Raw genomic sequence first — 15,262 nt, forward strand, 5'->3', positions numbered from 1 at the left:
ACAGCGGTTGCTGGAGCACCTTCTCTTTTAATATAGAAGCTAAGAAGCTATTATCCAAGCCAGCTGTACCTGCTCAGATCCTGGATCTGTGTAGCCCCAATCCTGTCACTGATGGTGGCTAGCATGAGATGTGAAGGGAAGGATAACAATAAGGAAGGAGTTCAGTAATGCGTCCTCCACTATAGCCTTCCAGCAGCCTGTGGCTTGGAGATGCCCTGAATCTGGTTGAATACAACCCTGTTGTATCTTTGGTGCTTTGTAGTCCTTGGTTGCTTTTACTTCCATGAATTTGTCTTAGCTCCTGTGGCATCCGCAGCCTCTTGCGGCAATAAGTTAAGACAGTTTAACTACAGATCTGTCTGTATTATATGACAGTGATGTTTAGAGACTTCATAGTGCCTATGTCTTTGTGTTTACAATCCAATTTCAAACAAAAAAATCAACAAATGGGTGCAACTTCAGAGGATGAGAGGGAGGATGAAAGGTTTAATGGAAGGGTTTGCTTGTCAGCTACACCTTCTGTGTCAGTATCAATCTGATTTCATTTTCCAAATATTCTGTCTAAGGCCTCTTTCTCAAACTGTGCATCATTTCTTTCAGTTTTTGTAGAAGTGCGTGATATATATGAGGTTGGCTTCTCGCTGCCCTCTGCCAATCTATATGAGCCCACAACTCCTCCTCCATCAGGAGAGGTGTCACAAGGCAGGACTGCAGGTAAAGGGGGTCACGTTGTACTTGCAGCGGTGCAGTTGACAGCGCTTTAACTGCACCAAATACTTTCTTCCAGTTCCCTTCATCTCCACTTTCTGCAGTTCACTCATTCAATCATCAAAGTAGACAAACGTGCAATGAACTTTCAACCCATTATCAGAAAGTGCCTATCAAATGGGATCAACCGATACTAGCTTATCTTTATGCAAGATGCTGTATAACTATATTGTGAGAAGCTGATGGTTCAAGTCTCTTTTGATACCCTCCGTCTCCTAGTGTGCAACACTGGTGTTTAAGTGTGTCACGCTCCCCTAAATGGATAACCCAGAATCAACAAAAGTCAATTTTTCACTGATGTTGTCCAGCAATTTTGCTCTTGTTGGCATTAACTATACCCCTTCTCTCTCGACAGCAGCCTTCAAACCATGCAGGTAGTCCACCTAGACTGGTTGAGCACTGCCACTGCACTGTGTATTTTCTCCATTGGCAAAGAGTTTGGTGTGAAATAATTCCTGCAGTCAATTAAAGTATCATCTGTTCTAACAAAATACTTAAGTATTTGTTTTTCATTTTCCTTATGGGAAGCAAGGTCTTGTTTTTAGTGGGTGATGGTTTGGGGGCAAGTTTGGGTTTTATTGCAGCCTTGGAATTTATTTCTGTCAGTTAAGGCTATTTTGAGATCAATATAACTGTCTTACTGCTTGCAACTAACCTGAATGTTCTTCTTAATTTGCTCCTTGTGTTGCAGCTGGATATTTAGCACAACATCAAACTGCTGCCCTGCGACTCCAAAATTGTTCTAGACACCTCTCTGTGCAGCCTTAAGGTGTACTGCAGCCCTCTATCCAAAACTGTGTGTTACCCTTGTTCCTCTTGGCAGAGACCATCTGTGTGACCATTTCTTCTCCAGTATATAATCATTCTTTCTTCATCACTGAATTGCTAGTTGGCACTAACAATTATAGAACCTGCAATGCAAATATCTTCAGACACATTTGCAACCATGGACTACCAATAACATGGTTTTGTTTCAGAATTCTTGCAGGCTCCTGCCATCTTGGGAGCGCAATGGCAAAGCAACGCTGAGCCACTTCCCTGCGTGCATCACACACCTGTTGGATAATCACGGATATTATAGGGGGATATTGACGCCAGCAATAGTTAGTGGCAGTTCGCTATTTCCAGGCATTGTGTGTGTAGCACCAGAAAATCTGTTATAGGGCATGTGAGTGTCTGTGTGCTGCGGTCTCAGGGTCTGCAATAAGGCAAACTCGCCCCTCCTGTCCCGACCACCACCATCGGCAGCTGCTGCTCGAGCAGTCTGCCTCCTGCAGCCAGCGCTGCCTCACCCCTTTCATGCTCTGATCCAAAGCCTGTTGTCACCAGTGGGATGTTATCCAGGGAGCCACACTGGCTCTGGAGCCTCTCCTTAGACGTGTTATTTTCCTGTGGTGCAAAGTATCAGCTTTCCATGTAAGTCTGCCTAATTTCTAGTGTAGGCAGAGCAACCAGCAGAGAGTGGAACTGATAACAAAGTATTGATATTTATTACAACTATTGAATATTATCTTCTCCCTGGTAATATATTTCTCAATTAGTTTCTCCTACACCTTCTTTTTTTAAACAATCTCTGCCAATTTCTCCCTTTCACGCCCTATTAAATCTTCTATTTCTGTATATTGAACAAGAAAAATAAAAACATGCAGAAGAAAGAAATAATAAAGGAAGAAATAAATAAAAGCAAATTAAAAAAGAAATGGGAGTTCTTGAAAATCTCATTCCTTTGTTAGTAAAATACTATACAATATTTGAACTGTTTCACTTTATTTTAGCTTTTCAAAGCAAAATTTTTTCCAACAAAAACTTTTCACCTAACAAAAAATGCATAAGTCTTGTTGAAATCTTTCAGTTTTTTCTCCCAGAAGCTTGTGCTTTCCTTTTCTCTAAAAAATTCTATTATGAATTATTGAAGTAGTTGCTGAAGGCCTTTTTAGCTGAAATTTAACATCATCAGAACTTCTGAAGCTCTAGCTTACCAACGCTTTATAATGTTTTTAAAATAATTTTATCTAAAACTGAACACTTGGGAAGCAAATGCCATTCCAGCACACTACTGTTGAACAGTTTTCAGTGTTTCTCATTAAACCCCATTAGATACCAAGTTTTCTACTTATCTCCAAAAGGCCCCTTTTTGCTGCCAAGAAAAGCTGTCTGAAAACCATTGATGAATCTTTTCTATTTTCTTCAGGAGTGCAACTATTTAATTTGACTGCTAATTATTTAAATGCCTAATCAGTGAATTTGTTATAATCCTAATTTGTATTACAATTTCCAACCCTAGGCTATAGATCATATGCAAGCTTCTGAATAGATATTCACTTTTGCTAGAATGTAGCACATCTCTTCACTTTCTTGCTTCCCGTGTATGTGTCAGGCATCAAATTGTCTCCTGCAGGTGAGCAGAGAGGCAGAAGGCAGTTTCCTGGAGGCATTTGGGTTTCCCCACCCTTGTGACCGTTTCCATGGGTCTGTGTCCAGTCTGGGGATGCCATTCCCTGTCCATCTCCACGTATGAATTTCTGACACAAAGAAATCCCAGTGCCGTTCCTGGGGGACACATTTGGAAATAGAACAACTGGAAACACATCCTCATCTGGAGGCTTATTTGTCTGCCTGTAATTGCTGGCAGCGGCTCCACTTCTCCAGGGAAAGAGGAGTGAGAACTGTCTGTAATCCCCGACTGAAGTTGTTAAGTGTTCATTTTCCTGCTCTGGAGGAACTGAGCTGCTGTCAGCGGTATCAGCAAAAATTAATTTTATAGTTGTATCTTCTTTTTATAATTTAATGTTCTAATCATAGTTAAAAATTAATTAAAGTCTTATGCCTTCTCTAACCCCTTGAGAACTGCTTTGGAAATACTTTGTGGTAGTAAGCCACCATTTGAGAGCAAATCATAGGGGAAATAGGCTATAAAACACAGAGAGAGTAATAAAAATCTATTGTGTGGACAGTTTTTGCTGGTTAAGTCTGACAAGGAGACTGGGTAGTTTGTATGGTGGTCGGTGATGTGTTCCCGATAGACTCATTTGTTCTTTTGGTTTTGCATGTTTAACTGAGGCAAATATATTTTCTGTTTCTTAGGAGAGCACTCGTCTCAGGGGAAGACTAAAACTCGGCAACTCTTCACACCTCAGCAATAAATATGTAAGTTTATTGCTTTTAACTTACATCCTGTAACATTAGTGTTTGTTAGTCTTGGTAATGCTTGTTAGTCTCAGTATTGTGCCATTAACTAAACAAAAGGGTTAAAAACGCAAAACAGAAAGAACAATGACTTCAGTTGGCAGCAGCCTCAGGGAGCAATGGTTTAAACAAAGCTCAGCTTGGGCACGCTGTCACAGAGTCCCAGGGGAGCCAAGGGACTCGTGTGCCACCTTGAAGCTGCCTCCTCATAGAGGTATACCTTTATAGGCATATCATTTGACTTTAACTGTTTGGTATTTCCTGGTCGTAGTTCCCTAAGTGAGTTTTCTTTCTGTTTGTGTGAGAAGTAAGATATTTTTAAAGGCAGTTACCTATAAAAAAAGAACTTGGTACCCAGAAATGTTCAGCTTCTTCAGTTTAATGAAAAATCTGTCCGTTCCAACCATGCAAAAGCATGCGCTTTCATTGAGGTGGTTTATTATGGCTTGAAATCCTTGGTTGATAACGAGCAAAACTGGCAGATATTAGATAGTATTTTGACGTGTGCAAGGGCAGAGACAGTCAGAGCACCTCTGAAACCCACTGTCTGTGATGTGGGCACTGCATTTTCCTTCAAAGCTTTCTCAGGCACCGCAATCTCCACATCCCGTGGAGTCGCTTCTCTCATTTGTGGGGAAATGGGGTCCTTTGCTGAGGGTGGGAGAAGGAAGTGGCTACAGGAAAGGGGCAGGCTGTGGGAAGGGCCCTCTGTGACCAGGGTAGTGTGGGGAGGTACAGGAGAAGGACGGCCTGAGGAGCTAGGTGTCACAGCATATGTAGGATGGACCAAACAGAGGTAGCTATGTCGGGCCCAGATGAAGCCCAGCCTTCTGCCAGCATTGCAGGATGAAGTCCCTCTAGAGCGGGTCCCATTGCCCTCCAACTGAGAGGTAGACCAGAAATGTGGAGAGATCCTTTTGCAAAATGTCTTTGATGGTTTTGACCTATTCTCATAGCTTTCATGATGAGCTTTCCTGATGCCAACAGTTAAAATAACCTTCTTTGTCCCTTAAATTAGAGCAGCAGAACACAATTTTGCCTACAGTATGAAATCCCAGAGGTGGTTCTGTTTGTGAAGTGCAGGACAATGTCCTGGACAATGGATTTACTCCTTATTGTCTGTCCCATATTGGATTTATTCTACGTTATCCATTTCAGCTTACTCTTATGTTCCTGAACATAACCTTACCTGGAATAATAATCTTGAGATACTGTTGTCGTTTCAGATGTGAAGCAGCCTGTTTTATCACAATATGCAAGAACATCCCACCAAAGTTGCAGTTCTACAGGAAATGTGGACCAGCTGAAGCTTTCTACCAGGCAGGACACTTGCGTTGATGACTTCTGAATCTCAAGTGTCTCCTGTCCCTTCTGGAATGCCACTTAATTTTTTGATGGCTTAATAACTGGTATATCGTATGTATTTATTATTTTCACATATAGTAAAAGCAGGAAGATTTTCAAGAAGGTTGAAGAGAATGTAAAAATCAGGTGAAGTTTGCATAGTAGTTACTAAAAACGTTTTCTGCACATACAGGAAGGAATATGTTAGCATACTTCGTTGAACTTACGGTAGATAGGGTTCTTTTAATTGTATGTAGCAAAATACAAACAGGGCCTGACCCTTGAAACAGTACTGGGCAAATTGCCACTATGAAAATTAATTCAGTGATTTCCATGAGACTCCTCACTGTAGCACACACTTGGCTGGTCATAAATGTTTACAGGATGGGATGCCTCGGTGAAATGCTTAAGTGTGCGCTTTTTTCTATGAAGGGGGGAATATACCTTGCACTGAGGCTCTTTGAAGTTCTGTAAATTACTGAATATGATCTTTGTAATGTAGCAGGCAACACAGTTTATTTTCACCTGTTCCTTGGCTAATTGCATTATGTGTGCTATAAATATGTCTCCTATGTAGCCTGGGGCGCACAGAGGGAATCGGCAAGATAAGCAATTTTACAGATGAACTTTCTTCCCTCCATTCTGAGTAATGCATGGGATTCCTGTGGCTATTGAATAACTCTGGAAGTTTAAAGAGTGTTTTGAGTGCTAATTACGGACTCTCTTAATTTGTACAGAGCTGCCAAATCAAAAATATCAAGTAGTGCTTCTACCTGCATGTATCCTACTTTTCTAGAACTATAAATGTTTGAGAATTATATTACTGTCAGCAACTGACTCTGACTCAATCCACTGACTCTGGTAGCGTGCCAAGAACCTCCATTGTTTTATTGGGGAATGGAAAGAAGACAACTGGTGGTGTAAGTGCAGGACTAAGAGCCAGGACGATGATCTAAGTTTTGATGCCTGCTCATACAATGCATTTGAGGAACTTCTCTCTCCAGTTTCCTTCTCTGAAATAATAAAACTTACCTAGCAGTATGGCAAGAGATTGAGCAGATAGTTCATGTTTATACACAAAGCTGAAAAGTGTTCATTGTCTGTTGCTCTTATTTCCACTTTGATGGGTCTAATAATCCTCTGTCTTAGTGGCACCAAGAGAAACTTTTGATGAAGCTCTGTAAAGGATGGGGAACCAACAAGTGTCCTCCATGCTGCAGCTGAACTTCTGTGGTTCATTCAGGTATTTCTGGATCACTTGGGTTGCTCAGGAGCAGAGGAGTCTTGGTTGCCTACTTTGAAAAGGTCAGGCCATCTAAAATATGCTAATTGGCCTCTGCAACTGTTGAGATTCCTGATTGCTGAAGTTTCCTATGAAAAAAGCAATCATTGTGGATTTTCATGTTGATTTAAAAAAAAAAAAAAGTATTTTCTAGCATGTTGCATCCTACGGAAAAGACAGTAGAAACAAAGCAGAGAAAGATTGTGAAATATATATGTTTGTGCAAAATTTGTTCAGAAACTACCATTGTGTGTCAAAAAAAAATTAACTGCCTATTAAAAGTTATTCTCTTTATTAAGTGGCTCTTATTTTTCTCTTTGCAGAAATGCAGTTCATTACCCATACCTAATACCACTATTGTTCATTACTTTGCATTCCTGTAGCACAGAGTGAGCTGAACTCTTTACAGTGAGCCTGGAGACCAGACATTAGATATTCTGGGCATGGTGGTGGCAGGGGAGCATGAGACCTTGCAGAAGGTATGCTGGGGGTGGCAAGTGGAGTACAGAAAACTCCTCTTCGTTACAAGAGTTGACGGGGAGGGAGCAGGGCTTGCTGCAAATCTTGGTACTGGAAAAGTGAAAAACACCAAAATAGGGGAAGGTGTTTGGGCTCTGCATGATAGGGGCACATCAGACAACCAAACGCTCATCAGAAGGCTGGGAAGTGTACCTCAAAATCGTTTGTGTGAGTGTGTGAAGCAAAAGAGGTGGGTTTAGTGGAGAGCAGAAATGAAGAACCTGTGATCCTCTTAACCCCTGAGGCAACAGAGCTTGTGGGAAATGAAAATGTATGAACTTCTTCCACCCTTGTGAAGGATCAGGAGGGAATTGATGTTAATATGAAGCAGAGAAGAAAGATTTGCTTGAAGAATATCCGTAAAGCACAGAAAGGATTTTGAAGAATATTTGGGGCTCTTTCTTCTGCAGAGCTGGAGATGCTGGAATTGGCTTTAATGGGAGGTGACAAAGTGACAAAGAGAACTCAGTTATTAAAGAAGAGAAGTTACATGCAATGTCTCAGGTAGATGAAAAAGAAAAAATCAATTCCAGCTGTCTGGCTCAACAGCTCTGGTGTAACGTGTCTGAAAGATCCACTTGAGGTTTTCTAGTCATCAGCATGGCCAAAAAAAACAACAGCCAAAAGCAAAAGTTGGTCCTCCACATGCAAGGTTTGTCTAGTCGAGGATACCTAGAAAAGTGGATCTACATTTGTAAAATACTTTCCACGAAAGTTTGACTAAATCTTCTGTGGACAGCCCCACCTAAATTGAGTAGTCTTCTGTTTCTGTGTCATAATTTGCTACAGGAGTAGTGTCTTCAAGGACAGAAATGTTTCCCTGAGCCCTCCCCAAAGTCCTAGCCCTGTTCATTTAAAAGACTTGCAATATTTTGGGAGTGACCAACTGCAGCACACTGGGATTTTGGATCCAGTCCCAAACAAGACAAGTGGGCACTAAAGAAAACAAACCAAAAAAGGGTGTGGTACAGTGTATTGACCATAGGCTTTCTACTCTAAGATACTGTATCAAGCAACTCACATAAGAGAAAAAAAAAAAAAAGAAAAAAAAATACCAGGAAGGAAAATACTTTGATCATTATTTACAGGAAAAAGGTCCAGAAATGAGAAAACAGCATAGAAAAATGAAAATAATTATTTCTAAAGAGTAGTGGTTGAAGAGGTAGACATTAGGTGCTTTTAAAAATCCCACAAGCAGCTTATTAGCCTTCTAAGTACTTAAATATTTATTTTTGCCTGTTTGGCTGAGGGCCTCGTGTGAGCTGCTCATGAATGGGTCAGTCTTTTGTTCATTATTTTGCTTATTGGATCACAGGAATCATTCCGGCCCTTGGCACCCCGGGGCCTGTGGATGGGGCTATTGACAGGCTGCTCGTGGCACTGCTCACAAAGCTGCTCAAACAAAAGCTATTCCTGGGGGGCTGTCTGTTCGGTGTGGAAGAGCCGTTCCGCCCGCCGGCGAGCGGCACCCTCTGGATACTTCTTCACCCTCCAAAACCCCCCAAAACCTTTTGTGGTTTCCGAGCGACTCCACCCCATTGAAGAAGGGTGAACCATTTAACCAAACACGGCTGCGCAGCAGACTCAGAGAAGGGGATAAAGCACGTGCTCCTCCTTGCCTTGGGATGGGGAGCAGCATCTCACAGAATCACAGAATGATATGGGGTTGGAAGGGACCTCTGGAGATCATCTAGTCCAACCCCCCTGCCAAAGCAGGTCCACCCAGAGCAGGTTGCACAGGAACGTGTCCAGGTGGGTTTTGAATGTCTCCAGAGATGGAGAACGTCTCCAGAGATGGAGAATACCCCAGATAATCTCGGGGATGTCTCGGTTGCCAGCACCCCTCTGCTGACCCCAAGATCTGGCTTTTCTGCTGTGCCCTGCAGGGGCAACGCTGCTGTTTGCAGCCTGCCCTTCAATTTTTGGGTGAGGGAGCAGTGCAGGGCACTGGCTATTGACTTGCTTTTGGATTTCTGCGATGACAGAGCGCTCCCCGGGGCTTGCCTGCTGGAGCATCCCCCCAGCCCCACTGCTGCGCTCCGGCACCCTGGGCACTTCCAGCACATCACACTCTAGGGGCAAAGGGCTCTCCTCAGGAAGCTTTAAACATACATCAGAGGACCTCTCTGGCACCATTAATTATGGGTCCTCAATTTCTTCAAATTAGGACTCTATATCTAATAAAATAAATGAGCTTAAAGATTACTCTATTGATTCCCAATTGAGGCAGCTTTTCAGTTTATGGCCAAGGGCAATCTATAAAACAGAAGCTTTAATTAACCCCGGTGAATGCAGCTGATGTGAAACGCCAATACCATCAAAATATTTAGCACAGACAGCTGAAGGATCTTCACAGCTCCCTCTTTTCCACCCTGGACACTACCCTGGGTGAAGAGCTGCAGCAGAGGCCCTTCTCCACCGGGCTGCACTGGGGCCAGGGCCAGAAATCTCTCTGCTACCACCACCATCTTCCTTGCTGGAAGCACCGGCTATGCCTTTTGATGTGCCTGTCTGTTTGCCTTCATCCTGAGGGTTGGACTAGATGACCTTTAAAGCTCCCTTCCAACCCAAACCATTCTATGATTCTGTGATCTTATCTGCCCATGGCTTTGCAGGCAACCAGGAGAAAGACCCACCAGCAGCCTGCTGGTGGCCTGTAAGGGACACCAAGAAGGTCCTGCTGGGGCATGGGGACCCCACACCACGGTGGGCAGCTCTGGGGCTGTTCTTCAGGAAGCTACAGGTAACCCTTCGTCTTGTGGCTGACATGTGGCTGCTGCGTTCTGCCGTACTTGTTCCCTGGAAGGATCTCCTGTAACTTAAGGTATTGAGCAGCTCCAAGTGCTGCACAGAATTTAGTCTGTTATTTGAGATTAAAGCTACTGCAGTGCCTCAGCAGAGCAGCCCCAGCATGGGCTCTGATGTGCTTCAGGACACTCACAGGTGGCAAAATTCATTTCTTTCATCAACAGCACATGATCCAGCCTTTTCATCCACCTCTTTTCATCCCCCTGGGCAGACCTTCCAGAGGAGAAAAGGAAAAAAAAAGAAGATGCACTTTCTGCCCAACTTGTGCAAGCATGGGGGACCTTGTCGCATCCATCCCTCTCCCTCGGTTTCTGCCCCTGCCCCGCCACTGCCATTGTTCCCTGTGCCGTGGGACAGCCTGTGAACGGCCCTTTCCTTCAAACCCACCCCTAGGAATTGGAACCTGCAGCATCTTTTGGGGAAGTGAAAGGAGCGGCACTCAGGAGCTCTGGCTGGCCAAGGGGGAAAGGCAAGCCTGCCCGTGGGAAACCCTGCCTTGCCGCCTCCCACGGCAGGGCTTCTGTAGCCGAGATGCCAGCTTTTGGGGCCACATCGTAGCACCCAAGGTAACAGCACTAAACAGTGCAACTACAGAACCATCACCCCCCAAAAAAACCCCCGCTAAATACAACTGGGAGGGAAGGCAGGGCTATGAGAGCAAGGAGCATTTTGCTGGTTTTCATCTTTGCTTTCTACGGTGCGTTAATTTTTTCCAGGCATGGTGCTTTCTGATAGAAAAGCAACTATGTTATTGTGCTCTTTATTATTATTAACAACTTTCAGCTTCCTTATTACATCAGTAGGACACTTCCCGGGTCAGGGTTGCTGTTCTTCTAATGAACGTGGCTCATTTGTCTCCTTCCCTCCCTCCCCACTCTGCTTTTTGTCTGCCTGCTCTTTGGGTAGTAATTTGATGTGTTGAGCTCTCACCACCTCCGCTGCCCCCGGGGCTGAAGCTCTGACGATGCTAAACAATTAAAATGCAATGCAATTACGGGCAGTACAGAACAGAGGAGAATAAGCCGGCAAAAATTCAGCCGTGCAGAACACTGCGGAGACTGTGTGGCTGTCAGTCTCCGACTCCAGGAGATAATTTGGTTTTTCTAAGAAACAATAATTGAGCCTTTCGCATGTGCCACGGTTGTGAACTAGTCAAAAGCCTGTTTGCTGTACACCCAGGAGCACCAGATGGATTGGATAGTCCCTGCAGCTTTTCGGGGGCTGCCAGCCTTACACTTCAAGCCTTTGCTAGCTCCTGTACTTGTAAGTTATTCTTTTGACAGCTTTTATGCATACGAGCGCTGAATTTAGCTGGCGAAGCGAGGGAGGAAGGGTGAGGAAGAGCATGCCAAAAGAAATCCATGTAGTTGAGGGGAGTCCAGAGCCAGAGCTGAACTCTGCTGCTCACATCCGCCCCAAGAAAATCCCACAGGAGGGACAAAACTGCCTCTGACCTTCAGCCCCCAGATTATGGTAAGCACTGTTTGCTGCGTGCCAGGATGCGGCCGCAGGTGCCCCACGCCAGCCAGTTTGATCACACTCAAGTACTTTCAGCCCTGTTTTCACGGACCCCATGCATACCTTTCCGAAGAAGAGTTATTACGAGGGAGCTCGGCAAAGAGCTGCTATTATCAAAAAAGTAATTGGAAGGAGCATTTGCACCTGGGGTTCAATGGCTTACCTCGGTGAAGCGCACGCCCCACGCAAAGGGCAGAGAGGAGATGACTGCAGGAACCTGCAGCCGCTCTACGCAGAGAGCGCTGAACGTCAGGGCTGCTTGGACTTGCAGGTCAAATCCCAAAGGTGAGCGACAGAAAACCCCTAAGTGCTCCCCGCTGCTGAGCCAGAGCCCCTGCTCCTGGCAGGGGGCAAGGAGACGGGATGGGGAGGGAAAGCACACATCCCGGGTACAAACCCTGCACAGCTGCCCAGGGCAGCTCCTCTGCACTGCCCTCGCCAGGCTGGTTTCCCACTCCCTTCCCAGGTCCCTCCCTTGCATCCCAAAAATCTGTGGGTGTTCACTGCAGACATGGAGAGCAATGGCCTAATCCCATTGCACTACCATGATTTAATCTCTGCGTGAGGGTCCTGGCCCAGACCTCCAGGAGATGGAGATAAACTGGGACCTGGATGTGAGCCAGGCCACGCTTTTGAGCTGATTAAACCGGGTGCTGCTTTATATGCCACGGTAAGTTTTCATGCTCTTGTGCCATCCTGCGCTTGGCTGAGGAGAGAGCTGGCCCTGAAGCATGTATGTCCCCCATCACCCCAATCAATTCCTTCAGGTGCTGCCACTTTGTGATCACCAGGGAAATTCGTCACCGGGCACTGCCTGCCCTGCTTCCCTCCCTCCCTCCCAGATAGGTTTCTTATTGCTGGGGCTGCTTTATGCACTCCTCCACAGCAGTAAGTGCTGCTGTTTGCAAAGGACGGAGGCTTTGAGGTGTCTTCCGTCCCCCATGAACCTGGATGCACTTGGGCCCCCCGTGGCAGCCCAGGCTTGGCTGCTAGCTTAGCAGCAGGAAGGCTGAGCTCTGGCAGGAGGAGGTGGCTGGGGGTCTGCCCAGCATCTGGGCACATCTCAGTCCCTGGTATGTGGCAATGGCGCATCTCACTGAGTAACTACGGCAGGTGGGGGGAGGAGGGGAAATTGTTATTATCCTGTACCCGTGTTTCTTCTCTTCCTGAGAGCTGCTGCTTTTGGCTGCTCCCTTGGATGGTCTGCTTTTGGCCGCTTCCAAAAACTCATGGTGTTATAAGGGGAAAGGCACCTGCATCTCCCCTGGCTTCACCCACTGCCCTTGCAAAAGCCCTGAAAGCATCTGCATACCAACAAGAGCAGTTTGTGATGGGCACCACCTGGCCCTCCCCACACAGCCACCATTGAGCTCTGTACTTAAAAAAAAAATAGTTAAAAGCTCCATCTTAAACTCAAACTTAAAGTTTGGAGCCCAGCTCTCTGCTTGCTGTGACCAGCCTCGAAACCCGCAGAAGATGCGACCTGGGATGATGTTTGCCCCCTTCAAATAGTTTCTCAAAGCTCATCGTTGGTTTTCAAACTTCTTTTAAAAAGCATTTTAGCAGTTTTTTGCAACTTTGCCAGCCTGAAGCAGTAGGGTGTGCAGGAGCACGACACAGCGAAGGTGATGGATTTCTCTCCCCCGGGTGGAGCACTGTGGAAGGAGCAGGAGGAGCAGGAGCCGGGCAGGCAGGGAGGGCTTCAGTCTGCTGCTTCAAGCAGTGTCTTGGGAGCAAAGGTAAGGGATGGCTTTCGATGAACGAATAGCGCAAACACGCTGTCTCTCTGGTCTGGGCTTTCGAAGTTTCAAAAAACCAATTTTCCTGTTCCTACAGATCACTGACAGCGTGAGCTGCCCCGGGGACTGTCCCTTGGTGGCGTGGGCACCATACGCTGTTTGGAGGATGCAGGAACTTGCACTGAAGCTGTCTCCGTGTCATTTGTAGGCTGGAAAACACATTCCTGACTTTCTCCCGGCGGTTTTGCTCACCACTGGCCATCTCGACACGGCGGGACTGGGTCAGGTATGGTGATGCTTTGTCCATGTGCTCGGTTTTCGGAAAAAGTCAGTGGGGTTGCTGCGTCCTTGGGACAAGCAGGTGTGTATTTACATACCCATGCATCCTCCCACAGAATAAAATTAAAGCACATGGCCCTATATATTTCTTGAGCTACACCTGGTGATCTGATAATATCACAGCCCTCTCTGAGGGACAGAAGGGCAGATACCGTTGCAAAGACAGAGGTGCGATTTGGACAGAGGAGAGAAGGATCTTTGTTTTCTTGCATTTGCAAAAAAACTTGTCTGAAAAACTGTAGCTTTTAGAGGCTTGCCATGGATTGCGGAATGAAGGTGACTTCTAAATCCAGAAATACTTGATTAAAAATATTCCAGACCCATTTTTTCCCCCCCCTCATTAAATGAGGGCACCTAACCAGCTGGTTTACTGTGCCAGTTTTAGGAACACGATCATTAGGATTCAACTGCAACGCGAAGGCAGTGCACTAACTTTAGCTAAGCCTCAGTCATTAAGCACATATGTGGTTTTTTTCCTTCTCCATAGCCGGGTCTGATATATAGAATTAGTTATTTTGCCCATGTGTGTTGGAAGCAGCAGGAATTAATGTAGAGCATAAACAGTATATCTGATGGAGCAAAATAAGGAAAAGTTAATGGACATAATTATTGGAACAAGCATTCTGGGTACTCGAGGTAGCATTCAGGGAAGAAGAAACCCAAACTATTATGGATAAAATAATTTCTAGGCTTTCAGAGATCCTTTTCAAATGGAGCACATTAATACTTAGAGTCTGTGTTTTCTAATTGACAATGAGTAACGTTACCCCCGTGTTACCGAGAGGAAAAAATGAGAGCGAAAGCGCACCATGTTGACGAAGCCTGGCGTGCGTCTGCGGTGGGGATGGGGACAGCAGCTCATCATGGCTCACGTATGTCCTGCTCCTGCTTTGTTCTGTGTGTTTAATGCCCAGGAAAACACATTTAAGGCCTGAAGTCCTGCAAATGAAACAGAAATCAAGGTGTATTGGGCTTGCATGGCAAGGTTTTGGTAGTGGGGGAGCTACAGGGGTGGCTTCTGTGAGAAGTTGCTAGAAGCTTCCCCTGTGTCTGATAAAGCCAATGCCAGTGAGCTCCAAAACAGACCTGATGCTGGCCAAGGCCAAGCCCGTCAGGGATGGTGGTGGTAGAACCTCCAGGATAACACATTTAAGAAGGGGAAAAGAAAAAAAAAGGCCAACTGCAGCCAAAGAAAGGAGTGAGACTATGTGAGAGAAACAACTCTGCAGGCACCAAGGTCAGTGAAGAAGGAGGAGAGGAGATGCTCCAGGCGCCAGAGCAGAGAATCCCCAGCAGCACATGGTGAAGACCATGGTGAGGCAGGCTGTCCCCCTGCAGCCCGTGGAAGTTAGTGGTGGAGCAGATATCCACCTGCACCCCATGGAGAACCCCACACCAGAGCCAGTATGAGATGAGACCAACATCATGAATCTCCTGTGCCATTTGCATTCATCTCTCATAGTAATTAAAATCAGTCTATTTTTAGTTAAGCTGACTTGCAATTTCCAGGATGTCGTAACAAAGTGCCAGAGAAACAGTGAAACTTCTGGTGCAAATCCTCCCTTTCCTTCAAGAGAGATAATACAAAGCAGTCTCTGACAGCCTCTGTCATCAGCATCAGGTAACGACGGCCCAAAACCCCTGACAGATGAGCCTACAGCATGTCAGGTCTGGAGTCTCAGTCATGCTAATTTTCTTAATTATGTATATTGTGTTAGCAATACTCTGAAGCAACACAAAATACCAGATACACAACTAA

At 45.4% G+C, this 15,262-nt stretch overlaps 1 protein-coding gene across 1 annotated transcript in view; it reads left to right on the forward strand.

Annotated features, from left to right (window-relative positions):
* EMCN (endomucin) overlaps positions 1-6,876 on the forward strand; it is a 57,356-nt gene extending 50,480 nt beyond the window's left edge. Inside the window, exons 11-12 of the mRNA XM_074147877.1 lie at positions 3,853-3,915; positions 5,181-6,876. Coding sequence (XP_074003978.1) covers positions 3,853-3,911 — 59 coding nt within the window. The 3' untranslated portion in view covers positions 3,912-3,915; positions 5,181-6,876. The remainder of the gene's footprint in view (positions 1-3,852; positions 3,916-5,180) is intronic.
* Positions 6,877-15,262: the final 8,386 nt, after the last annotated feature.

The sequence above is a fragment of the Numenius arquata genome, chromosome 5 (genome assembly GCF_964106895.1).
Source record: "Numenius arquata chromosome 5, bNumArq3.hap1.1, whole genome shotgun sequence".
In the NCBI taxonomy this organism is placed as follows: Eukaryota; Metazoa; Chordata; class Aves; order Charadriiformes; family Scolopacidae; genus Numenius; species Numenius arquata.